The 24317-nt window shown below is 51.1% G+C and overlaps 9 protein-coding genes across 9 annotated transcripts; 3 read left to right on the top strand and 6 right to left on the bottom strand.

Annotated features, from left to right (window-relative positions):
- Positions 1-95: 95 nt before the first annotated feature.
- Ank1-1-1 (Ankyrin-1) lies at positions 96-5983 on the bottom strand (the record flags this gene model as incomplete). The annotated part of the gene is made up of 4 exons (XM_066152776.1): positions 96-103; positions 165-4063; positions 4112-4940; positions 4993-5983. 4 exons carry the CDS (start codon positions 5981-5983, stop codon positions 96-98), a joined length of 5727 nt encoding a protein of 1908 aa, XP_066008067.1.
- Positions 5984-8701: 2718 nt separating this feature from the next.
- On the top strand, positions 8702-10246 carry priB-0 (Protein priB; the record flags this gene model as incomplete). Its single annotated transcript, XM_032036462.2, has 4 exons — positions 8702-8998; positions 9058-9351; positions 9408-9794; positions 9875-10246. The coding sequence occupies 4 exons, from the start codon at positions 8702-8704 to the stop codon at positions 10244-10246; spliced, it is 1350 nt and encodes a 449-aa protein (XP_031884378.2).
- A 158-nt stretch (positions 10247-10404) lies between these two features.
- CGGC5_v012955 (uncharacterized protein) lies at positions 10405-12129 on the bottom strand (the record flags this gene model as incomplete). The annotated part of the gene is made up of 1 exon (XM_032036463.1): positions 10405-12129. The coding sequence occupies one exon, from the start codon at positions 12127-12129 to the stop codon at positions 10405-10407; it is 1725 nt and encodes a 574-aa protein (XP_031884483.1).
- A 643-nt stretch (positions 12130-12772) lies between these two features.
- On the bottom strand, positions 12773-13552 carry fabG-4 (3-oxoacyl-[acyl-carrier-protein] reductase FabG; the record flags this gene model as incomplete). The annotated part of the gene is made up of 1 exon (XM_032036464.1): positions 12773-13552. One exon carries the CDS (start codon positions 13550-13552, stop codon positions 12773-12775), a length of 780 nt encoding a protein of 259 aa, XP_031884484.1.
- Positions 13553-16662: 3110 nt separating this feature from the next.
- On the top strand, positions 16663-17892 carry FCK3-1 (putative glycosyl transferase FCK3; the record flags this gene model as incomplete). The annotated part of the gene is made up of 1 exon (XM_032036466.1): positions 16663-17892. One exon carries the CDS (start codon positions 16663-16665, stop codon positions 17890-17892), a length of 1230 nt encoding a protein of 409 aa, XP_031884488.1.
- Positions 17893-17940: 48 nt separating this feature from the next.
- On the bottom strand, positions 17941-19023 carry CENPVL2 (Centromere protein V-like protein 2; the record flags this gene model as incomplete). The annotated part of the gene is made up of 5 exons (XM_032036467.1): positions 17941-18270; positions 18326-18524; positions 18578-18624; positions 18675-18740; positions 18790-19023. 5 exons carry the CDS (start codon positions 19021-19023, stop codon positions 17941-17943), a joined length of 876 nt encoding a protein of 291 aa, XP_031884379.1.
- A 1360-nt stretch (positions 19024-20383) lies between these two features.
- Positions 20384-20884, bottom strand: CGGC5_v012951 (uncharacterized protein; the record flags this gene model as incomplete). The annotated part of the gene is made up of 1 exon (XM_032036468.1): positions 20384-20884. The coding sequence occupies one exon, from the start codon at positions 20882-20884 to the stop codon at positions 20384-20386; it is 501 nt and encodes a 166-aa protein (XP_031884380.1).
- A 637-nt stretch (positions 20885-21521) lies between these two features.
- On the top strand, positions 21522-22620 carry CGGC5_v012950 (7,8-dihydropterin-6-methyl-4-(beta-D-ribofuranosyl)-aminobenzene-5'-phosphate synthase; the record flags this gene model as incomplete). Its single annotated transcript, XM_032036469.1, has 2 exons — positions 21522-22263; positions 22331-22620. 2 exons carry the CDS (start codon positions 21522-21524, stop codon positions 22618-22620), a joined length of 1032 nt encoding a protein of 343 aa, XP_031884639.1.
- Positions 22621-22879: 259 nt separating this feature from the next.
- On the bottom strand, positions 22880-23758 carry CGGC5_v012949 (uncharacterized protein; the record flags this gene model as incomplete). Its single annotated transcript, XM_032036470.1, has 1 exon — positions 22880-23758. One exon carries the CDS (start codon positions 23756-23758, stop codon positions 22880-22882), a length of 879 nt encoding a protein of 292 aa, XP_031884376.1.
- Positions 23759-24317: the final 559 nt, after the last annotated feature.

The following is a 24317-nucleotide window of genomic DNA, read 5'->3' as shown; positions in this document are numbered from 1 at the left end:
TCGCCCATTTACCTGGAGTCTTGCTGGTCTCCATTGCGTTAACACCTCAACACACAAAGTATGTGGGCCGATTGGCCCACGGCCGTCTCCCAGATCTATCCCTCTGGCGTATGTCAGAGGTGTTTGCCCAGAAAGATCTTTGTGCCGTGTAGACGGCTCCGCACCGTTTTCTAACAGAGTCCTTGTGATCTCATGATACCCGTTTATAACCGCAAGGTGGAGTGGGGTTTGGCCACGATCGTCTCGGATGTTAACATCAAGCTTTTTGGAGACATGTCCTTGAACAATGTCTTTTCGCCCATACTCAGCCGCAAAATGCAGCAGTGTCTTTCTCTGGGCTCCGTAGTAGCGCTCCCAGTGTGAATCGGGTATGTGGCAACCTTGGTCCACCAGAATCCAAGCAATATGCAGATATCCACACCACAGCGCCGCTTCTAGAACGTCCGTGTTAGACTTCTCGAAGTAGAAGTTGATGTCTGCCCCTTTCTCTATGAGGATCTTGACAATGGTTCCAAATCCAACGCAGGTACTCTGATGCAGACATTCATTGTAGTCCTGCCGTACCCAACGAGCGTCGACCCCATGAACAAACAGCATTTTGACGATCGCCTCAAATCTCTCAACGACATCTTGTTCAAGATCTTGTCCGTATTTGTTACGCATCTCAAAACGGTCCATATCATAGCTGACAATGACAGCCCGGGTTAAATACTGGTACTTTCCCCCCGGCGAAGTGGCATCCGCACCACTTTGTAGGAGCAATTGGGTGATTTCCAGATGCCCAGCCTGCGATGCTGCGTGAAGCGCACTGCTATACATCCACCTCTGCCCTTCCGACGTAATGACGTACTGTTGGTTAGGGTTGGCACCAAGCTCAAGCAGGAAGTTTACCACATCGATGTCCCCTTTTGCGGAAGCATTTACGAGTGCTTCATTGAAATCAAGCTTCTCAGCAGTCAGGCTTGCTCCTCGATCCTGTAAGGTTTGCACAAGGTCTCGTTTCCCAGTAGCGGCGGCAGCCTGAAGTGGACCTATGCCGGTTTCCTCGGTCAAAGTTCCCATTGTGTCGAGAATCATCCCAATGAGGCAATCGTCATAGGTTTTTATGGCATCCTTGAGGTTATTGCTGTCGAGTGAAACACGATTCTGACAAATCTCAAGTATGGTTTGAACGGCATGTGTGTGTCCTCCACGAATTGCCGTAGATAAGCTCTCGTCCAAATCTTCATTGGCTCCATTGTTGATCAGGATACGAACGATATCCTCGCGGCCTCTACGACAAGCGCTGAGAAGAGCATTCCCATGAATACCGCCGGGGGAGTTGGCACTTGCTCCGCTTTCCAGGAGTAGCTGTACTATGCTAGCTTTGCCGCAGTAAGAAGTGGCTGCCAGCGCACTGCCGTAACAGCCACCTGGTCCGTTTACGTCTGCGCCGCGGTTGATGAGTAGCCATGCCGTGTCCTCATGGCCTTCGTGACAGGCTGCTTGAAGTGCGTTTCCGTAACTAGCGGGAATGTTGCCATTCTCGTCGGCGGGAGACCATAGCTTTGCAAAGTTTTGGGGCATCCCTGACTCCTTTGGATCTTCATGACTTCCGATGTTACTGTTTAGGTTGGCGCCCTCATCAAGCAAAGCATTGATGACCTTCTCATGGCCCCTGCTCGATGCTGCTATGAGGGCACTGCCGTAGATCGGAGATGATGCATCGACTGGGGCTCCTCTTTCGATGAGGAGGCGTACAACTTCAACATGCCCTCCGTATGAAGCAGCTCCTAAAGGGTCTCCGTACCTGGTGTTGTGTATGCTGATATCGCTGCCGCCGTCAAGCATTACCTCTACAAGGGCTACGTACCCTTGGTAACAAGCTACCGGTAGGCCAAGACTGACGTCTACACCTCGATGAAGCAGCATCTTGACCGCGTGCATGTCATTGTCCAGACAAACAATCTCCAAGAAGCTATGATTCTTGCAAGATTCTCCCGCGACGGTGTCGAGACTCGCTCCATAGTCGAGAAGCATCTGCACTGACTCCCAGTCGCGCATCTTATAAGCTCGAAGCAGGGGGTCGTCGAATCTATGACCGATTGGATAATGGCGCTTAGCCACTCTCCCCGTATCGGCGCCCCGTTCAAGCAACAGCCGTGCAATATTTCTGTGTCCCTCGTAGACAGCCACCTGTAGAGCCGTGTCATTTGATCTTACAGAATTGGCGTCTGCGCCAGTGTCGAGTAGTAGGCGCGCAAGACTCTCTTCCCCATGCCGACAAGCACTGAAAAGAGGGCCGCTCCCAGTGTTTCCAGGCCGTGCTTCATGTGAATTGACGTTGGCGCCTCTATCGATCAGGAGACGTACGATATCATCGCGACCGGCTCGAACCGCACCTTCCAGCGCCGACTCGTCTGCGCTCTCAGGGTCGTTGACATCAAATCCGTGATCGAGCAGCAACTTTATGATCTCTACTTCTTGCTGACCATGGGGGTTGTAGAAACGCTGGAGAATGCCATTATTTTTGGCCCAAGCATTATTCGGTCCCACGCCTGCATCCAAAAGCATCCTGACGGCGCCGACATGGCGGTTCTTGGCTGCTACCCAAAGAGCCAACATTGCATGCCCATCTTGCTCCTCGTCAGCTAATGAGGCACAATCATCTCGCTCTGTGCTTCTGCCAACAGAAATACCGGCGTCGAGAAGGATCCGCATGATACGTTCGTCGCCATAGGCCGCAGCAGATTCCAGGGCATCCCCAATCTGATTTGGCAGCAGCGTCAGACTTGCTCCGTGCTGCAGTAGAAGAGAGACAATCCTCACATCACCATACGCGGCAGCAGACTCGAGTGGTGATTCAGAGTGTTCACCCAGTCCGTTTACGTCAGCGCCCTTGTTGAGAAGAAGGCGAACAATCTCCACGTGGCCGTATGAGCAAGCCAGCTGGAGCACGTTGACTGACATTCCACCTGGAGGTTTCATGACTGCTCCCCAATCGAGCAACAGCCGAACGACCTTCAGATGCCCATTGCTGCAGGCCCATCCGAGGCTGGTCTCGTACTCAGCAGTCATTGCGTTAACTTCCGCATTGGCGTCCAACAAAAGCTGAACAATCTCGACGTAGCCTCCGCTGGCGGCCACGTGTAGAGCTGTCAGATCGAAAGGGTCCTTCAGGTTTACATCTGCTCCATTTGCGATCAGAAGATCCACGATCTTGATGTGTCCTTTGTCTGAGGCTACCACGATTGGGTAACCTTGTCGTCCGCCCTGTTCATTGACGGCAACATGTTGCGAAAGCAGGCTTTTGACTTCCGAGACGAGGCCATACAAGCAGGCGTAGTACAGACCCGAAGCGGGTTTCGTGATCTTGAATGAGGCCTCTGGATCAAACATGACAAACCAATTCTCATAGGCCACGTTGTCAGATGACAAAAAATCGAGAATCAGGCCACCATTTTCAGCCCCATGGCCTAGAGACCGAGATGCAGCTGCGTGGTCCAGCCATGATTGTGCGCTGTAGCTAGCAAATGGAAATGCTTCTTCGATCTGGTGTTTTGTCATTGCATCCTTGATTTCTGATAGATATGCCACGCAGATGTCAGCAAGGGACGCCCGGGAAATGGACGGCTCAATGAGTGGCCGCAGCTCTGCATGGAGCCGATCCGAGGTCAGATATTCCTTCACTGAGAAGTGGGCGAGTCGCACTTCTAGCACTTCTTTATATCCATCGAGCTGGTCCCTTGCGCGCTTACGCGTCCGCGCCAGAAGCAGCATACTTGGGCAATAGAGACAGATCTCAGTAGGTCTGGGCATCCTGAAGGCCGGGTCAAACTTGGGAGACTCGCTCAAGTTCACCGCGAGAGCGTCAGCAAGCTCTTCGACTGTAAATGGCCTGTTAGAGAAAGCAAGGAAGCGGAGAACGGTGGTGGCATTGGATTTGTTCTCCTCTGGTATGTCTCGGATCATTCGATGATAGGTTTCATCGAGATCCCTGGGTAGAGATGACAGTCCCTTGAGAAGAGTATGATGATCAATGCACCTAGCTAACGAACTGAGTTGGCAGGCTGCCCACCGGAACCTAGATCAAATCAGCGCTGCTGTTTCGTGCGGCTGCTGGTCGACTTACATTCCATCAACTTTAGCCATCAGTGTCGACTCGATCTGTTGCAATCTTGGGGTCCCTTGCCACCTGTCGAACCTTCCACCTGGTCGAAGCTCATGGCGAATATAGGCCTGGATATCATCTTGAATAAGACTGTGCTGAAGTGAAATGAAACACTCTTTCTGGGCCCATTCGGTAAAAGACCTTTCGATATCTTCCACTGATCGGCTTGTAACGAGAATATGAGTAGATCCTATGGTATCCTGCTTCAGTTGTTTGATGAAAGAGAGAATACCGTCTACATACGATCCGTCTCTGGTCGTACATTCATCAAGGGCGTCAATGATAACCCAAGTCTCGTCTGACTGATTCAAGATTTTAACGAGACAGTCATAAAGCTGCTGGGTTGTCGGCTGCTCATCTCTTCGCGCAGGACGTGACTTCCATAGGTCATGTATACAGGCCTTTGATGCCTCGTTCTTCTGAGAACACTGTTGGATCAGAGAACGGAGCAAGCTGTCGAGAGTCTGTTTCGAACTGTCGTTGAAATCAAAGTAGAAATAAGCAAGGCAAGCCGATGAATAAGTAGACCGAACGTCTTCAATCAAAGTCGAGCTCAGAACTGTTTTTCCGCAGCCCGGGATTCCAGATACCCAGAGAAATGCACTCCGAGTTGCTTTCCAGTCCCGATATATCGGATCCTCTAGAAGCCAGGACCCGGTTCCCTCGTGGTGACTTTGCATGGCTAATTTGTGGTTGCTTGACTGGTCCGGCGCTCTCAGCCACGACATCACCTCGTCGTCTTCCCGATTACTAAATATTGTCTCTTGGAAATCATGCATTTCTTGCTTTACTAGATTTAACTCAGCGAGACTTCACCTGCCGGGTCTCGACGTTCCACTAACCTGACTCAACGGCGTCGGCTAACTTCTTCTCTGCTTCAACCTTACTCGGCAAGATCTTTCCTAAAAGGTCCTTGGCATAGGCAGCCGCTGTCATTGCGGCGTATCCATGCCAGTTGTCGTTCTTGTGGGTGTCCGAGTAGTCGCAGATACCCCTGACTACCAAACACGGGAAGTGGTTCATAAGGCCTGCGGCTTCCATCTCGAAGCAAAGCACGCCCTTCTCTGCTGCGAGACGGTCCCGGACTGTGGCATCTTTCATGAGCTGATTCGCAGACGCGATAAGACCGTAATGAACAGCGGGGTCATCATCGCCCTCATCTTCGTCTCTCTCCGCGCGGAGGACGATGTTATCCGAATCTGTACCGCAACCCGCCGTGCAGTCCCCAGTACCGCTAGTGTGAAGGTAGTTCGACTGATAGAGAACATCGGTGCTGTGGTCTGGCCGTCTATACTTCCGGAGTCTCTTGTTCTTCCCCGTGATATCTGTGACTGCCTCTTGAATATTGTGGCCTTTGCGTTCGTACTGCGCCTGCAGATTGGTGACCGCAGTTCGGACAACGTTGGGAGGCTGGTCCAGATGTCTCGTGTGCTGAAAGGCTTGCTCTTGAATCGTCTTGCCGAAGTCATACTCAAATACACCGCTGTTGCCGCCGCGAGGGGCGCTGACAACAATATCACCGAGGCGTACATCGTCCTTCGAGGTCGGGGCGCCGCCGCCGATGCCCACCATCAGGCCAATCCGAATATTGGGGAATGAATGAACCATATCCCTGACAACCGTCGCTGCCGAACTGGTGCCATATTCACCATCTGGAAGCACCGCGATGACCACGTTATGCTGCCCAATCCGACCAAAGGCGTAGCTGTTATTGTCATGTACAGCAGCGCTGATTCCTTCGGCGTCGTGTTCCTCGTCTAGGAATTCCTGTGCGGCGACGAACTCGGGCTTGATGGCGCAAATCCAGCCGACTGTGTACTGTTCGGCAGACATCGTCACTGTCGGGTGAAGAGCGAGAAGGTGAAGTCAGAGTCGAGTAGAAAGCGCGCGCATCAAGATGGACATGGCAAAGGAAATCGCGCAGTACTGCCATCGATAATTTGAAAAGGCAGGCAGCGAAGATTGAAGGAAGGACCAGGCTAAGTATGAACTCCGGCCACACTGCCCTTTAGTATGGAGACATGGGATTCTCTCCCTGCTCAACTGGGTCGGGACGTGGCCTGCAGATATGCCCCCCGGTTGCTTTGGCGAGGCGAAGCAGGGGCTCGACAGTCAAATCAGAGTCCATGGCTTGCAAGAGAAAGTGGAAGGCCAAGTGTGCACCGAATGGCAACGCTTGATGTCCCCTGCGTCTCACTGCATATGCCGGGAATAATACTGTCACACCATCAGCACCACTCTCATCGTTCTGTCTACAGTGCTGTCCAATTATTAGGCAGGAGAAGTGGTCGTGACTGTCACTGCGCCGCATTTGACATACTTCAGCTGGACAAGCCCAGAGACAGCCTGATTTCAATTTCACAGCTTACGCCAGCCTGATGACCCAGCTCTTGCGTCTTGACACCACCAGGGTCGAGCAACGTTGTAGTTGAATCATCAGCAATCTGTCAGGCATGTCAGAAGTTGGGTCAGATAAACCGAATGCCAATTTGGAGAGCAGAAGGGCAGATGAGGAATCTCTCAAGAGCCTCCAAGAATCCTTGGGCCACATCTCTTAATATTGGAAATGCTCAAAAATTTGACGGAGACGGTCTCAAAGTGGTCTTATTAACCCTCTCCATTCCTGTACATAGAGGGCAGGATGCCTCAGTTAGCGATCCCTGTCTATCATTAGGCCAACTGAAGTCAACCTCCTCCATGCAAACATGGTCTAAATCCTGTAAGTGGTAGAATGAAGGTGCGAGTTAGATTAAATGGCTGATCAAGAACGCATCCACAAGGCGTAAGCAATCGCGTCGAACCTGCTCTGTTACACTTCCCATTGAGGCACCCGATCTTCTGGAACAAGAGGAAAAAGGATTATGTTCATTCATGAGGTCTCTGCGTGTCTATTCGAATAATCTGAAACTGATTAGGGATTACAATATTAGCAGAAAGCCTGGTGATTTTGATGATGAGACTGTAAGGTCGCACCCAGTCGGCGTGCGTGGCCTACTTATCTGAGGGGTCCAGCGGAACTCTGCTGCAGCTGATCGCGGATGCGATGACGTCCACAGGGTTCTAGCGCATTGTTTTTAGTGTTGGTCTCTGTGGAAGACTGAATTCAGAGCAACTGGGGTCCAGGGAAAAGCTTCACGCAGGCTTTTGTCTTAGTGCTGGCGCTTACACTGACAGGCCTGTGAGCTCATGAGCCCACCGCGACTTGCTCTTCCTCATCACAGGCATCTTTCTACTAGGTCAACTCAGCTACACGGATGAGAGCACTTGGGCGAAGCAATTACACTTACGTATTTTACTGCCATCTGCTTCTTATGCATGACTAAGTTGCTGCTTGAGGCGTCTAATATGAACGGCGGGGGGCGGCGGGTGCGGGGAATATTCTAAAGCCCGTGACACTAAGTGCTTCGTGCCATCCAAACACTGATTCTGCGAACGCCGCGGCGTTTACAAAATTTGGCATGCAACATCTCTTTCACCATTCATGTCATGAAATCGCAATGACGAACATCCAGCCCGGGCAAGAAGCGCAACAGGGGAAACCACCCCAGCTGCCAAACTCGGGTTCAGAGAATGCCTCCACGCAAGATCGTGCTATGGAGCAACTTGCCAGCAGTTACCGGTCCGGCAAATCGGTGGCGGCCGATAATACAGGCCAATACCGCACTGCGTGCTTCAGCTGTCGGGCAGCGAGACAGCGCTGTGATCGGCGGAAGCCCTGGTAGGATGCCTTGCGCATTGATGGTCTGCCTATGCCGGTGCTGACCTGCTCCGCAGTTCGCGATGTACTTCGCAGGGACAGACATGCAGTTACCCTCTTCGATCTAATAGAGGCCGCAAAGAAGGCAGTACCAAGTAAGTTCACTGCATCTCATCGATTACAAGCCATGCTCAAATCCAGCCAGTAAACCAGACAGTCTCGAGAAGCTCTTAGCTCGCATTAACGAAAGCCCTGTGAAGGACCAAGTCATCGCTGCCATAGTCAACTCTTTGAACACTGGCTCAGACAACTTGTCTCCGCCCTTGACTGATTCGCCTGGTTTCCAAAATCAAGGGCTTGAAGTGTCCGTCAACACGACTACCCGCTCGGAGAGCCCTGAGTTACCAGACACTACTCAAGTACCATGCCCGTGCTTCAAACTTGAGAGGGAGAGTCACGTAGTATCCCCCTTACAAATCATGGCAGCGGCTATTGCTGCGGACCTACCGACAACATCACTATGCCCAAGTCACACATCTCGTTCCAAAGATGGAAATGGCTTGGATGAGCGTCTAGTGGAGTATCTTAGTAAGATGCTCTCAAAGCTTCTACCGTTGGATAACTTGCTGATGCTAGTCGACCTGCAGCTCCTCGATCAACTCATCAGAAAGATTGGCACGTGTTGGCATCTCAGTCCAACAATACGACGTTGAAACTGGAGTCGACAGCATGCGATCCTGTAACCGCTCGTCTTGTCGACCAAAGCGATGTCTCGCTCTATTTTGACTTGTACGTGGGTGTTTTACCAATGCTATCACAAGTACTGATTAAAACTCTAATGCAGGTTTTTCAAAATGCGCAACCCACTAGTAGGACTGCTCGATCCTGTCCTCCACACCCCTGAAAGTGTTTACAATGCATCTTTCACTCTGTTTTCTGTCATTTGTGCTCTCGGTTGCGCAATATCAACTCGGCCTCGTGACCGCATACTGTACCCAACGCTTCTCTCTTTAGCTGAGGCGAGCATGATGTGGTCCATTGCTGCATCTGTGAAATCGCTCGAAATCATTCAAGCGATTATCTGCATGAAGTACTGGGCACCATTGCACCAAAGACAGGCAGACGATCCATATTGGCTTCATCTGGGTCATGTACGTTAACCTCGTGTTCTAGTCGGAGTCTTGATCGATTTGAACTGACAGACTACCAGGCGGCACAGCTTGCGAAAGAACTGGGGATCAATCGACCTTCTGCCGTGACTGAACAAGCCAACGCGCTAGCCCCGGATGCAAGCACCGAATTCAAAGAACGAATGATGCGCAACATTGAAAGAACATGGCTGTATGTTTTCATTGCCGACAAGAGTTTTGGTATTGCGACGGGTCGCTCCCTCATTGTCGGTTGGAACGAGTTGCCTCCATGCCCCTGTCAATGGTGGAAAAAGCCCATGACGAACCCATCAGACCGCATGATCAGTGGGCTCATTGAAATAAGAGTTCAGTTGGTAAGCTTTCAATACTTATGCATTCATCCTAGGAGTGACACTAAACATGCAATTAGCTGGAAGCCTTGAAACAGCTAGGGCGAGGTATCAAAACCCCTGAAGCTGTTCTAAGCTGGCACTCAAAAGCCTTCGAAGCCCTGGAGAGCACTCGAAATAAGGCATGCTCAACACATGACCCCCGAATCGCAACCTCTCTGCCCATTTTGGCTTTCTACATGGACCACAGTATCATGGTCCTGAATGCACAGGCAATGAGAGACCTCAAAAACATTGACGAAGAGGTCAGGTGTGCAGAATTTCTAACAGTATCCCGGCGGGCATTCGATGTGGCGCGGCGCGCGTTGGAGCTTGCGCTCTCAGACTCAACGATGCGAGAACTCAGATTAGGATGGCATAACAACCAATTTATTATGGTCGCGCATGCCATGACGGAGATCCTCCATGTAAGTTGAATTCGAAAAGGAGGAGAACGAATAACCTCCCTCCGGCTATTCGAGAACCTATGGCTGATCATGATGCTCAGGCCATCAAGCGCGGAAATCTTCCTCCGGCTGATGTCGTTGATGCTGCGACCAAAGTACGGTCGGTGCCTAGGTATCTGGAAGATATGGCGCAGGAACTACCAGATACGTCTGCTGTTCACTTTTATACCGCATTGTCGCGCGTTTTTGCTTCTCAGGTCGAGAAGTTTGTCAACGTCGAAGACCAGAACACGGATCAAGACGCTGGTATTGACACGAATCTGTTTGTGCCAGAATGGCTCAAAGAGGTGAATGGAGGCTCTTTGGATCCTGCTTTGTGGTTTGATGTAGGCTTTCTGAGCGTAGAACAACCAAGCTTTGGCAGTGCAGATCTTGGAGGAGTGGAGGACTTGGACAATTTGACTTTCAATTGATTATCTGGCAGACCAGACGGACACTTTGAAGGACGAAATCAAAACATGAAAATGGCAACTTGATTCAAGACATGTTGAGCCGTCTGTGTAGGTATTCTTTCGAGACTGGTTGTTGAACGCTAGTGTACTCAATTTCCTTCCACTTTTGTAACACCAACCTAACATTTCTCAACCTTGTCGCAACTTTGAGTGTAACCATTACCAGACACATCGTCTTCCTTTCGACAATAACAAGAGGAGCGCACATTTACATCTGCCAAGTTGACCGCGAGCTTGAGTGGAAGCTCCAGTAGCCGGGCCTCGTCATTTCGGCCAAGACGTGTGAGACATTCGTGGTATCCATGAAGAGCCCAGACGTTGTTGGGATGTTGGTGGCCGCGAGGTAGTGAGGTAAGGAAGCCCAGATCCTCAGCGTACGCCTTAGCTGCCTCTTCGACGTGGCCTTGTTCTAGAGACAAAGCAGCGTAGGCGTGTCGAGTCGGTTGCATCCACCCCCAAGGCTCACTATACTTGAGGTTGTCATCAAGTTGAATCGACTTTCGCAGGTGCTCAAATGCCAGATCAAAGTTTCCTCGGCGATACTCCAATTCACCTGCGAGCATAGCCTCGCCAACCTTAAGTGTCTCGACACACTGGTTGGGGTAGTCGTACCGCGATGAGGGCACATTGGCATATGCCTTGGCGAAGAGTTTCTGTTCACTCTCGGCCTCTGGTACACGACCTGTGGCTGCAAATGCCACTCCCCTCGCGTAGTGGAGCGTTGCGGTTGTGACGCAGTATAACGTCTGGTTCTCGGGGATTTTCAGGTCGAGAATCTCATCCCAAAGACCGAAACGGATCAGCACATGGGCGCGGACACCAACGAAAGCCTCAAGCCAGTCAGCCATGGGAGGCGACTCAATAGCCAGCAGCTCTTCGGGCAGGGCCTTCTCCATCAGGTCGCAGTTCTCCAGGGCCACCTTCGATTGGCCGGAGAGCATAGCGGCATAGATGAGCGAGTGGTAGTTGTGAGCGTGGTAAAACGTGTAGAGATTCATCCTCCCAATCTTTGCGAAGAACTTGTTGTCTGCAACCACAGCTGCAACGTTGGCTGAGACCGCGCTCCGGTAGTCGCCGATCAAGACATCAATGTGGGATGGCATATGGTTGAAGTGACCACCATCGGGGACCAGATGTCGAAGCTTGTCCGCAGAAGGTACCGCAAGCTCGGGTGTTCGGGACATTTCCACGAGATGAATATGAAGATGCAGCAGCCCCGGGTGCTCGTCGGCACCCTCTAGGGTAAAGGCACGCTCAAGAGCTGCCATGGCGTCGAGAGTTCGAGCATTGGCACCGGGTTTCCCGCTGTACGGATCCCACATCCCCCATGGTGTCAGGTTCATGAGAGCGTCAGTGTAGAGAACAGCCACGTCAATGTCGTTGCCAAAGCTTTCGTACACAGATTGCATGGTGCTGGCGTATGCGTCGTTCCAGGCGGAGTAGCCTTGCTCGTTTGTCGGCTGAGGCTGAGGGTATCGCTGGGCAATCGCGCGGACCAAGGACTGCTCAACGGGGCTTGCTCCGTCAATCCTCTCCAGAGCTTGGCAAGATGCCTTGTACGTTTCGTTGAGTGCAACCTTGAGCTCATTGGGGTCGAACAACCGCCATGCTTTGTTGTAATAAGGTCCCCGAGTGTACGCCAAGCCCCAATAGCCCATGGCACAATCAGGATCCGCAAGAATGACTTTCTCGAAGCATTCTGAGGCCTCGTTGTTGTTAAACCCATAGGCCCAGACAAGCCCTCGATCGAACCATCGTTGAGCCTCCAAGCTCTTAGTCGTGATAGGACGATGGTACTTTCCAAGGTTGAAGTATCCGTCGTCTTTGAGCATAGCTGCTGTCATTTTCGCAAGCGTGGTATTGCCGAGAGTAGATGAAGAAGTATGAAATTTGAAAAGAGAACAAAGTATGATGTACGACTCAATATGCACTTGGGCTTCTCAATATTGCAAGATGGATGGACTAAAGAATTCGAAAAAGATTAGAACTCTTTAAATACAGTAATGAGTTGACCAGACCACAATTTAGATTAGTCGGCCACGCTTTTGGTTTGTAAGTTGAGTGCGGCGTCTAAACAAGTTGCCGCAAAAGTTTGTGCGCATGGTCTCGTGCAGACAGAAGTCCTTAGTGAACGGGTGAATATGTTTGATTACTTATCAATCATATAGAAATTCTCATGGAGTTAACCTAGTTTCGGGGGTCATTTGACTGTACAATGTCTGCGTTTGGGAAATTGCTTCAGCTGTTCACCACGAATAACCTCAAAATCAATTCAATATCTTTGCTTTTCGTCTTTCATTGTATTGTATCTGGGCAAACCATCGTTATTCAACAGGTGGTTTCTAGATTACACAGCCTATCCGCGATTGCATCTCGGACGGGTTATTAGTCCCGCTGCTAGATTCGGGCTCCTTATTATCAACTTCCTCACCGTCCACAGTAACAACAGCTTCGCGCAAGCTACCATTCGCGCCGGTCACGTCTGAACTAGGCAGCAAGACCGCCGTCGACCATCAAAATCTGGCCGGTGATAAAGGACGCCTTCGATGAGGCCAGGAAAGCCACTGCCTCGGCGATTTCGGCAGCCTCTCCCCAGCGCTTAAGCGGCGTCACCGCAGTGGCGCCCTCCAGCAGCGCTCGTGTCGGCGTCTCCATCATCGGCAGCACCATACCGGCGTTGATAACGCCGGGTCCCACGGCATTGGCCCGAATGCCGTGATCAGCTTCCTCGGTGGCGAGCTGGCGCACCATCATGGCCACCGCCGCCTTGGGCGTGGCCGAGAGCGCATCGCACGGCACGGTGCGATTCACCGCGCTGGTGATCAGGGCGACGAACGAGCCACCCTTTCCCTCTCGCAGTACTGGAACGCCGGCCTTGGCGATGTTGTAGAAGCCATAGACGTCGGTCTCGATGACGCCGCGGAAGGACTCCTCCTTGAACTCCGCCAGCGGGCCCGTATCGAACACTAGGCCGCCGGCGGACACTACCGTGTGCACGCGCTTGTATGTGTCCACAGCATGCTTGAAAACGGCCTCGACCGCCTTGAGGTCGGTAACGTCGCAGGCTATCGCGCTCGCCTGGCGCCCGAGCTTGCGTAGCTCCTCGACCAGAGACTCGGCTTCGGCGCGGCGCGACCGGTAGGTGACGATAACGTTGGAACCGCGCTCCGCAATCAGGCCAGCGCTCGCGCGGCCGAGGCCGCCCGAGCCGCCGAAGACGACGGCACAGCCTTCGCCAAATTCGGGTTGGGTGACGCCAAAAGTCATTTTATTTTCTCCTCGATGGTTTTTCGGCGTTAGGTAGTCACGTAGATTGAGTGGTTGTTGAGTGGTGTCGATGGGGCCTTGAGGGACGGAATGCTCTCCATTTCATTCAGTATAAATACCTTACTTGAACAATCAAAGAGGTGCGTCCAGACCTACACAACTCCATATGACTGACTCATGCCCCATTGATGCCATTGAAGTTATCGTTGGATTTCATGGATACCAGAATCCGCACCACCCCTGCTTTTTCCTCCGATTCGTAGAAGAAAGGGACTTTCGTCGAATATTGAGGGTCAAATGAGAGCCTGACGAGGATAAATCTGGCGATTGACAGGGCTCTTACCAATGGCCCCCCCTTGTTGCGCGGATTCTGGTATTCGTAAGTTTCTACAATAGCTCGTTTTCAATCATTTAGCAACACGTGTACTACGTTACCCCATCAAGTCCCTGGAATGCGCACCGCATTTGCGGGACTGGAAATACCACGGCTGAGCTCGCTTGATACGGGAGTCCTACCCGGTGGATGCAGGGCGGCAATTGGCTAGATTATTCGACCTCACATTCAGTATTCGATTGAGACGGCTCAGACGGATGGGCTGGTTGGAGCTCAGCTGGCCGTACCTGAACTGTCACATTCTTCTTATTAGCCGGAAGCTGTAATAGGGATTGCGTGCATGAAGGAGAAGAACAAAGAAAACAACGCAAATAATATTGTGCTCAAACTTTGGTCTCTATATATCTAGTGCAAGTCAGATATCTTTCCTAAGCTATGGAGGCGATCCATCAATAGGAATCGTAACCGTCAACTGCAGACACGTGGGGAGTCACGTGTCTGGGATTCTGTCTTTACAAGAAAGACTGTGGCATGAACGACACAGTGGCGAAAATTGCTCGTGACACAAGCTTGACGGTGAGCTTATGCTCTTGACGTCGAGAGTGTCCCGGATCTTGGGCGCCGATAGCACTGTCGACGATATTCCTTCTTGTTACAAGGTCCAGAACGCTTAGGATGGGGTACAGGGTCCAGCGTTGCGGAGAGAGGCTCCATTCGCCAGGTTGCCAGCTGCCAGCCCGGCACCGCAACTGCTGTTAACCTTGACGGCGTAATTGATAACTCCTTTAGGGGCCGTGGCGTCTCTCATGGGTCGAACACCATCGTGGGGAATGCAGACGCTGTCGACAACTTGTTGATTGATGTTCAAAAGTTCAATCTGACATCCCGTGTCCTGAGCCATTGTAACGCCGGCAAAGCACGCCGATAGGATGACAAGCTCTGTGACTCTCATTTTGTAATATGAGGAAGAGGTGTTATGAAGTGTTTGAGGATAATCGATGTGTTGTTTGAAGAGGCAGCGGAAGCGATGGCAGGATTGGAAGGAATGACGAGGAAGAAGAACGTCTTGAATATATAGCAATTCTTTGGCGGCTCAGGTGTATTGGATGAGGTCCACAGTCTCTACACCATGACTCAGTGGTATTTAGAAACTGCCCCAATATCAGGAGACTTGACCCTAGAACCTGCCGGGGATGGATACGGACCTCTCCTTTCCTGAGGTGCATGGGACAAGAATGCTTGACACACTTGTGGCTTAGATTATGTGCGTGAAGCAAACTTACTTCAGAGCTAATGAACATCATCTTCATAGCTAAGATAGCCTTGAACTTCAGGATTCCAGTCAACGAATCCAGTCGACACTCCCCATCGACTTCCATACGCGAAAAGGAAGAGGTTCACCATCGTAGTGGAGGTGTATGGTTCATTGAAAAGCAATTGCAACTGCCGAAATAGGTCATGCCAATCTTACCGTCCTAGATAACACAAATGTTTATTTCTTTTCCAGGGCCTGTTCTTTCTTCACTCTATGGGTCTTCGAAGAAGTCTAGGCTGTATCGATATTGTCTCGAAAGAGTTTGTAGGAAGCCCGAGTCAGGCAAGGTTTAGATAAAGAGAGCTGCTAAACCGGGGGAAATAGTACGTGCACTAAATACCGCCATTTCAGAGACGATTTTCAAGCCTTCGACCGGCTATATCGCAAGTTCAAAGCACGTTCAGTCAGGTTGTCCCAGGAAAATATGCCATATCAGGTAAATTATCCGGCGTTAATATAGTTCAAAACCTAAAGTCGACGAAGCAGACGACGGCTGGATTACTCCGCGAGGTAAAATTGCCATTTTCGATCCATTTTCGGGTTGCTCCAGCATTCCCGCGGGATACAAAAGCAACTTTCACTGAAATGGGGGCTTCTAGGATTAATTGGGTTTCACAACGATATTGGCCAACGCTTGTATGATGCCACCGAACACGGCGCTAGTTCAGCCGCCATGGAGTAAAGCAGAGGCATTTTTGAATACTTCACGCGTCACACGGACTTCTCAAGCTTACTTCAGAAGGCGCGACCGTGTTGATAAGCAGCCGATGACCAAGAAACTGTAGCGCCAGTCGGAAATCCGGAGCAGAGAAGAGTTCGGTCTATGTCTTGAAGATCACTCTCGAGAGGGTAAATAGCGAGCTCAGTGCATTTGCTCGTTTCAGACATCGCGGAGCCTGACTGGCTGAATCGATGGATGACAAGGAACCAGGGTGTGAGGTTGGCTGCGCGGTATTCCCAACCGTCAGAGCAGACGATGCGGACAAGGCATGAAAGGGCGAGTGATTGTTAGAGTCGCTCAATAAGAGCGAATAGATTCTTCGTGATCTGAGTAGTGCCTAATCACAAGTAGGAGTTTGCGATACCAACATGCGTTCTTAGTGGGGAGACGGTGCATGATGCGCGATGATTCATCGCGCGCCAAGCCAGATGCGGAAGGAGATCTCACGGAAACCTCTCGCGGTTGGCTATGGTGCTGGTTGCGTGCTGGTTGCACAACTTGCGACTTCCGCCTACAAATACACATGAACAGCTCTGTATGCCTTCGAATGAAAATTAAATCACCTTGCTTTTCATTCTCTCAACAGGTCACAGACACAGCCCATACTTTGGCTCTGCTGATTCTCGGTTCTCCTGTGCCATCTCTATTTGCCAGACAAATCACGCTAGCACCGATTACATCGCCGTCAAAGTATCGAGTAATATACCTACTCTTGGGACTACTCCAAATTGTGCGACATAATGACCGTCAACAACGGCACCAATCAAACTTGCGACCCGCCATATCCCATCCCCAAGGGTCTTCGCATAATCCCACTGGACCAGCTCGATCTTCGGTCAGACGCTGAAGTGGACGCGATCATCAAGTCAGCCCCGCCAGTCACATCCACAAAGAATCTCTGGTTCTTTTGGAACTCAGGCTACGACGATTTACATCCATACGCGAAGCGTAATGTTCGCACCTGGCACCGTCGGTTCTCCAGGCAGGGTTGGACAATACGAGTTATGGACCTCGAGCCTGAGTCATCTGGATATATCGGGAACTGGATCGACATAAGAAACCCGAAGAACGTGCCCATGGCGTTCACTAATGGCGTCCTGGACGGGGAGTTTGCCACCCAACACTACTCCGATCTCGTTCGCTTTCCCCTACTGCTCAAGTATGGCGGAATCTACACGGACGTAGGGTTCATGCAGATTGGCGACGTCGATAGGTTATGGGAAGAAACTATCGCCAACCCATACAGTCCGTTTGAAGTATTGTCTTACAATGCCGGTGGTCCCCGAGACTACAGCCTCCTAAACTACTTCATGGGAAGTCTTCCCGGAAACAAGTTCTGGCAAGCATGTCATGCTCTTCTCTTGAAATTGTGGGAGGGAAAAACGAATACGGAGGGTCTACACAGTCATCCACTCCTCAAAGGGCTGCCCTTAATGGGAGAATCGTTCAGCAAATCGGGAGACACGAGTTTGAGCGAAAGATTGACAGACTACATCATCCAAGGACAAGCGATTACGATGGTTATGAGTACAGTCGACGAAGAGAGAGGTTGGAACGGCCCTGCATATGTCACGGAGAAGATATTTGCGCCGGATTACATGGTTGGGAGTCAGTTGATTAACGAGTATACGAACTGGAATGGAGTACAGGCTTTCAACCTCATGAGCCTTCAGGTGGCGCGGCGTGGAGAGCCGGAGTCGGACGATCAAAAACTGGCACGGGAAATTGTGGAAGATTGTCTTACGAGAAGCTTTGGCTTCAAACTAGCACACGGCTTGATTGTTAAAGTACTCGGACCTACGTTGGGAAGCTTGTGGAGGAAACATGAAGGCAGCGATGCTGTGGAAGGAACGTACGCCCACTGGTTGAGGTATGGCATGGAGAGATGGTGCCCAGACCATTTGCCGCAAAGGGAAAATTACGAGTTACTGGAACCTGTAAAGATTGGTCCATTGTTGAGAGAGGAATAGACTATTCTAATATCTAGATAATCGCAGTGCTCGCATTGACGGTCAATATCACGGATGTGAATATGGAGGCTGATGAATGTTCTTCCCATCAAACTTAACAGACATCTGGTGAAGGAGTTCAAGGTCGATGCCTTCCAGAACTCGAGCATTGACTGGCGTCCCCCCCTTGGACTTTTCATGCCAAAACCTTGCATTGTCAGGCAAGTCATCATGCTCTTCCTTCGACAGGATGTTGTGGTTGTTTGTGAGGAACACTCCGCAAGTTTTGCAAAATGATTTCCAGAGAATGTTGTGGTTGAACTTGTATCGCCCAATGTCCTTTTCGTCTCCTATCAAGTCGACGCTTTCGTCATTAGGGTATACCCAGACATAACCGTTCTTCGATCGAGTTAGCAAGCTACCAAAACAAATTCATTTGCGATGTGAAACTTACCATCTCGCAAACTCTGCAGTTGCATTCTAAAACATGTCCTTCGTAGGTTCTATCCAGAGGGGTGCTACGCAGGCGAAGTGTCAACGCTCCGCAGTGGCAGCCTCCCGTATAAACATTTGGGCTGTCCAGAGGAGGATAAGTTTCGGCAGTTTTCAAGTTAGAGCGTTGTTGAGAAGAGCTGTGCCCAACATAATCAACCCTATGAAAAGTTATTATAAGGAAACTTGTGATTTCGACCGACTATTTTCGTACTGCTCCAGCTTCAAATCCTTGACATCAAGGGCTTGGAATGTCCGAGCCTATACAGTCAGATGTCGGAGGTTACCTCGTAGAAGGTACCACTACTTACATTGAAGGCTATCTGTGTATCAGACGAACTGGTCGTCATCACAGAAGTAGCGCAAATACCGCAGAACTGTGGGGTGAGATCGTGTTTGCCGCAGGAGATCATCGCAAACTCTTACCTTGTAAGTGGCATCTTCCGCACCGATGGCGTAGCTCGTCAGAGAGCTCTCGTCCCCTTTGACAAAGGTGACCTCACTCCGGCTGGCAGATAACCATAGGTTTGCCTTTTTGACACATAAGTCGCAACCGCACTGTGTGGCTTTCCTGGGTTCTGGAAAGTAGACGACGTACACGACCGCAGTACAGTGGCAGTTGCCACGCAATTTTCGCGTGGGTTCGTGGGGTTCGGTCATGCTGTAAATGAAGGTAAGATGAAGATAGGTAGCTGAAGAGCTTCCGCAGAAGATTTGTCACAACTTTTAAATCAGGCCCATCGGGCTTCATAATGATCTCGGACCCGGAATGGAGTTGCTCTTCCGTAGGCTTTGAAGATATTTGTTGAGCTGCGGATCCTACGGCCCGCCCACCAAATATGCTGCTCGGTTTCGGTTTCTTTAGTGTTTGTATGCCAGCTGGATTACCGCCCGCCGTTGTTGGCTCGTGCATACTAATACTGCATGGTATTGTTGGGCCATACTATGCGTGTATGGAAAGGAGAGCCCCTCAACTCTCCGGTAACAGCCATGAATTCCATGCTGATAACTTGTGACACTGACCTTCATACAATGAGATTATGCGGCCACTGAACGGCACGTTCTACAAAGCACAAATTTCGAGGCAGAAGCACCAGTATCATCCGCTGGTACACGTCCCATTTTCTGGGAGCCACTTAGATTATTCAGTGACAACGACCAAGTGCACGCTCAACTTACCGTTGAAAGTAACATGCTACTAGAGCGGCGTGACGGGGTTGTTCTACTCCGCTACAGCGGTGGAGATTGCACAACGTAGACTTCCCGCGCGCTTATGACTCAGTAAAAGCCAGTGCCTTGATAAATAGACCAAGGACGTCGACTAATTTTGTTGAACTGCCAGCGAGCCCAATCAGGCATTTTGATAGCTTAAACCATTATTAAGCCCAGCTGTTGTACATATGTCCCCGGCTAGGATCCTGATACCTTGCTTCGTTGCGTCCTAAAGCATATTGGGTAAGTACGATATGGGCTTAGAAGGGCATGCATTGTTCAACAAGAATCTATGATGTGCAGTATTAATTCGAAATGTTAGGCTGGAGAACGCAGTATGGGCTTCGTACATAGAGGAGCTGGAATGGTGAAGAGCCCAGGTTTCACAGTATTTGGCTAACCGGCCGACGTTGACTAAGTTGGGTCCTTCTTGACCCTGAGTTTTGTCCGAGCAGCCGCACGGTGGGCTCACACCTACGTCTCTTCTGTGCTGCGGACTCCTAAGCTGCGGATACTTGCTCTCAGACTCTCTGAATCATCATCCTTTGTGTCGTGAGATCAGTGTTTGACCGATGCTATATATCTAGTCTGTTCCGCACAATAACGACACGCTCTGGGGTAGTGGAGAATGAGAGTGTAGTGTAATCAGTCTGGAGGAGACAAACAAAAGTTGGGTACGCCCGGACGATGCACCAACGGGATTGGGAATGACACTGTGAGCCTCGAGTCCCGTCCATGTTCCTGCCTAGTATCCGCCTTCCCCGACTCTCTCGTAATGGATTTCGAGCTCTCAACGAGCGGGCGAATATTAGATCAATGCAAAAGCTGCAGCAAGACCAGCAACCGCGACACCCCACATAGGCTTCATCAGGCTTGCAGAGCTTCCGATCAAATCGTATCCTTCCACCGCGTACTTCTCGCTTGGTTCAAGAGTGGAAGCAGATGTCGAATTGGGCGCATGTCGCTTGATCAAGAAGTAGAACACTTTGTCGGACGAAAGCGTGTTCTGGTTCTTCGTGAATGATTCCACCTCCGAGGCCGGATTCCAGTTGTAGCCGTATGTCCCGTCGCCCGTAGTCGTGAAATTCTCTTCAATGGCAAATCCAAAATTTCCTCCGCCATTTGAAAATTGGCCGTACCACCAGAGATCGACTTCCGTCCATTCAGCGTTCCCCTCGTTATTGAGCGTCCATTCGATGGTGATCGGTGCGGACAGGTTGAGCTTGCGGTCGGTGTCGGGCGCTATGAATTCCAGGGCGTTGATGAGTCGCGCTACCCCGATGAGCGCTGTAAGAGTAAGCTCATGCATAGTTGTTGTGTCCGAAAAGTGAGTGTCGGGTTTGCTTGATTCGGTTGGTTGGCGATGCGCGTTCCGTGGCGTTGTGCCACGAGACGATGAGGAAAACAGCTCTTGACCGTAGTAGCTGGAGACCTGTTGGGGTAATAAATACTTCGGTTGCTTCAAGGTGAGTTGGGCGACAGACCGTGGCATACTGGGGTTAATACAGGGGCTTGTGTTGGGCCAAGCAAGTTGAGCGCGTGACTTCTCACAGTAATACATGGGTCAAGGGCGGTTTCCCTCATGTTTGCTGCTGTTGGTTCTAATGTTTGGACAATCGCTCACTGCGACAATCACGCCAAGCTTCGGGTCGTGACTAAGAGGCGCAGCAGTAGCGAGAGGACTAACCGTGTGTGGACAGGTGTTGTAGGTCATCTCAGCGCCCAATTTGGGGTAGATGTTCGTCCGGAATGCTAGTTGATCAACCTTACACCAACCGCATATTGAAGAGACGGGAGAACTTCGGTGCCTCTCATCCATCGCTTGTGTCAGCACTAGAGATATAGGACAGTTGTCTGCAGACCGACTTGGTGTTAATCCGTCATCTTGGCTCTTGCCTTCCTTCTTTCAATCTTGAGCGCCATCGCCTCACCTCGTACCAGCAAAAATGGCGGACCTAATTGAGCTTGACAGTCTCGAAATATTGGCGATCATCGACAATGAACTCGACCCTATCTCACCCTGTCCCAATCCCCTAATCGAGCAGACCGGTGGCATCAGAGACCTCACCATGCGTGCCATCCGAGAGTCTCCCGAGGAAGGGGGTCCAGTCCCAGAGCTGCGAATGAGCAATATCTGCTGCAGTGCCCACGGGCTTTCGCTGATGATAACGGGAATCAAAGACGGACAAAAGCGCACAATTCTCTTCGATACAGGGCCAGAGGAAGATATATGGGAGCGGAATGCCAAACGCCTCCGAGCTGACGCTGGTCAAATCGAACTGATCACGCTGAGCCATTGGCACAGGGATCATTCCGGCGGAATGCTCAAAGTCCTTGATATGGTATCCGAGGCTCATCAACAGAACGGTGGTGATCTGTTACCAGTCACAGTTGACCTTCACCCTGGTCGCCCAGACTATCGGGGGGCGCAGGTTCCTGGCATGCCTGTCATTTCCTTGGAAGCTGACCCGACTTTCGAGGAAATTGAGGCACACGGTGGCACTGTGACGAAGAATGATCAATCCCATACGGTTTTGGACAACACGTTCCTGATTTCCGGAGAAATTCCACGAGTATCAGGCTACGAGGCAGGCTTTAGGTTTGGAATGAGGTTTGACAAGACCAAGGGCGAGTGGGAACAGGACGAGAAAATGCTTGATGAGAGAATTCTGATGTGCCGCCTGAAGAGTAAGTCTCGTCTCGTCTCTATCTAAGTGGACTGATTAAGAAACGACATCGCTGACGATACTATTAGACAAGGGAATCGTGATGTTCACAGGGTGCGGCCACGCAGGTGTGGTAAATTCGGCGAAGCACGCCATGGATCTTGGTAGCGGTGCGTCACTTTATGCAGTCATCGGCGGTTTTCACCTTGCCGATGCTCAACCCGACATCATCGAGCAGACTGCATCTGACCTGAAAGAATCTGGAGTCAAGGTACTTCTTGCGGGTCACTGCACTGGCTGGAGAGCTAAGGCAGAGTTGAGCAAGCAAATGCCGGGTACATACGCACCGTGTTTTGTGGGATCGAGGTTTGTGCTGTAGCTACGGCAGTCAAGAGATTGGCCTGTTGGGGGCAGATTTGTTTTTACAAGGTATGCAGAAGAGTATCAGACTGGATAAAAATAAGCTGCACGCAGAAAAGAAATTGTTTCCCTAGGCAATGGCTCTAACTCCTTGCTTTTACCTCGCCGTCCAAGTCAAGACGCGCTCTTCCGATGGCAGTTTCGGAGACTATTCTCCTTGACAAACATGTAATAATACAAGGTGTTTTTAATATCAACATGCGCTGTGAGGTCACAGGCTACAATCCAAATGGCAGGTTAACCGGGAGTCCGTTGACGAAAGGCACATTCACAGGCAATCTGCCACCGCCGTTGTTCCGACCACTAAATGGAAACCCAGAGTCACCGAAGTTGACAAGTGATGGCCCTGATCCACCAAAGCCTGTGCCTCCAAAAGGAGTTCCAATGTTGACGTTGGTGCGCTCGCGATCACGGTCATCGGTACTCCATGTCCAAGAGCGGCCACTATCACCGCCTGTGTCGATATTGATGTGCACACGTCGGTAGTTGCCGTCAGCATTCCGGCCATCTTGCCGATTTTGCTGATCTCCACGGTCTCGTCTCTCTGAGCGACCAGATCTCTCATTTTGCTGGTTCTGACGAGTGGTGTTCGCACGCCTCGGTCCCTCCTCGGGATTGGTGCGAGCCCGGTTCGGGCGTGGCCGTGCTGGCTCGGGATCGGGGCGCCGGGGCACCTCTTCGTCATACGAGTCGTCGTCTTCTTGCTGGTACTGCCGTCTTGACTGCTGATTCTGCCGTGGTGGGTCTCTCGGCGTCTTCAAGTCACCGTACATGCCATAGATGCTGTCCTCCCAAGCTCGTCCAGCCTGTTCGCGCTTGGGTTGCTGGCGCGGAGGCGATAGACGCTGTGGCGATCGAGGTGGGATGGTGTAGTCATTGTTCTCCTGGCTGTATCTGCTTTCGTCTGTTCTTCCAGTGCTGTATCTGGAGTTGTTTCTGTCGAAGTTGTTGCTGTATGAGCTCGTGTACGGTTGGCTTGACTGAGAGTTTGTGGGGGTTTGTCGGACCAGGGGACCGGAGTTGGGAAAGGGGGATTGCCCTGGACGGGGGTTGCTGGAGTTTCCTGGCCCACCGGGGCCAGACTTGTTGTTATTCATTGCGAAAGTATATGAGAGATCTGAGAGTATGGCTGGTTGCAGAATGCGACTTGAAAATGGCTGGCAGAAGGAAAACAATGCGAAAACTCAATGGCGATCCAAGGTCTTTTATCTTGTGTGATCGGTCAATCACGGACCTCTCGGATGGTGCCATAAGATACCCACATGAATGTCATGCGTTTCAAGCGCGTTTATGGAGTCGAAAGGAGTGCGAGGTTCCCCGGAGTGACGAGTTGCGACCTTACGACCTTGTTGCTGGAAGCGTTTCAAGTCGAGCCCCCGATGGCCTGGAACGTACCGACATCAGACCACAAGAATCCCGACGACGTGGAAGTGTCCCCTTGGCCTGTATCGGCATCGCCCAACAACACGAATCGCCTTCGATGGACCCCAAAAATCTTGGGATGACTTTTCGGAAATTTCTCAGAGAGATCAACAAGGTGCCCTCCTTCGTCTGAGGGCGTCCGAAGTATCCTTGTCATCGTCAGCCCATCTCAGTATCACGACCCCTGCAAGCGTCGCAAGGAGCCGAACTACAGCATACCCGCAAGACCGGTCA

This window comes from Colletotrichum fructicola, assembly GCF_000319635.2.
Source record: "Colletotrichum fructicola Nara gc5 chromosome Unknown KSG_Nara_v1_contig07, whole genome shotgun sequence".
Lineage (NCBI taxonomy): Eukaryota > Fungi > Ascomycota > Sordariomycetes > Glomerellales > Glomerellaceae > Colletotrichum > Colletotrichum fructicola.
The sequence above is the reverse complement of the archived record's forward strand: the minus strand, read 5'-3'. Positions and strand labels throughout refer to the sequence as shown.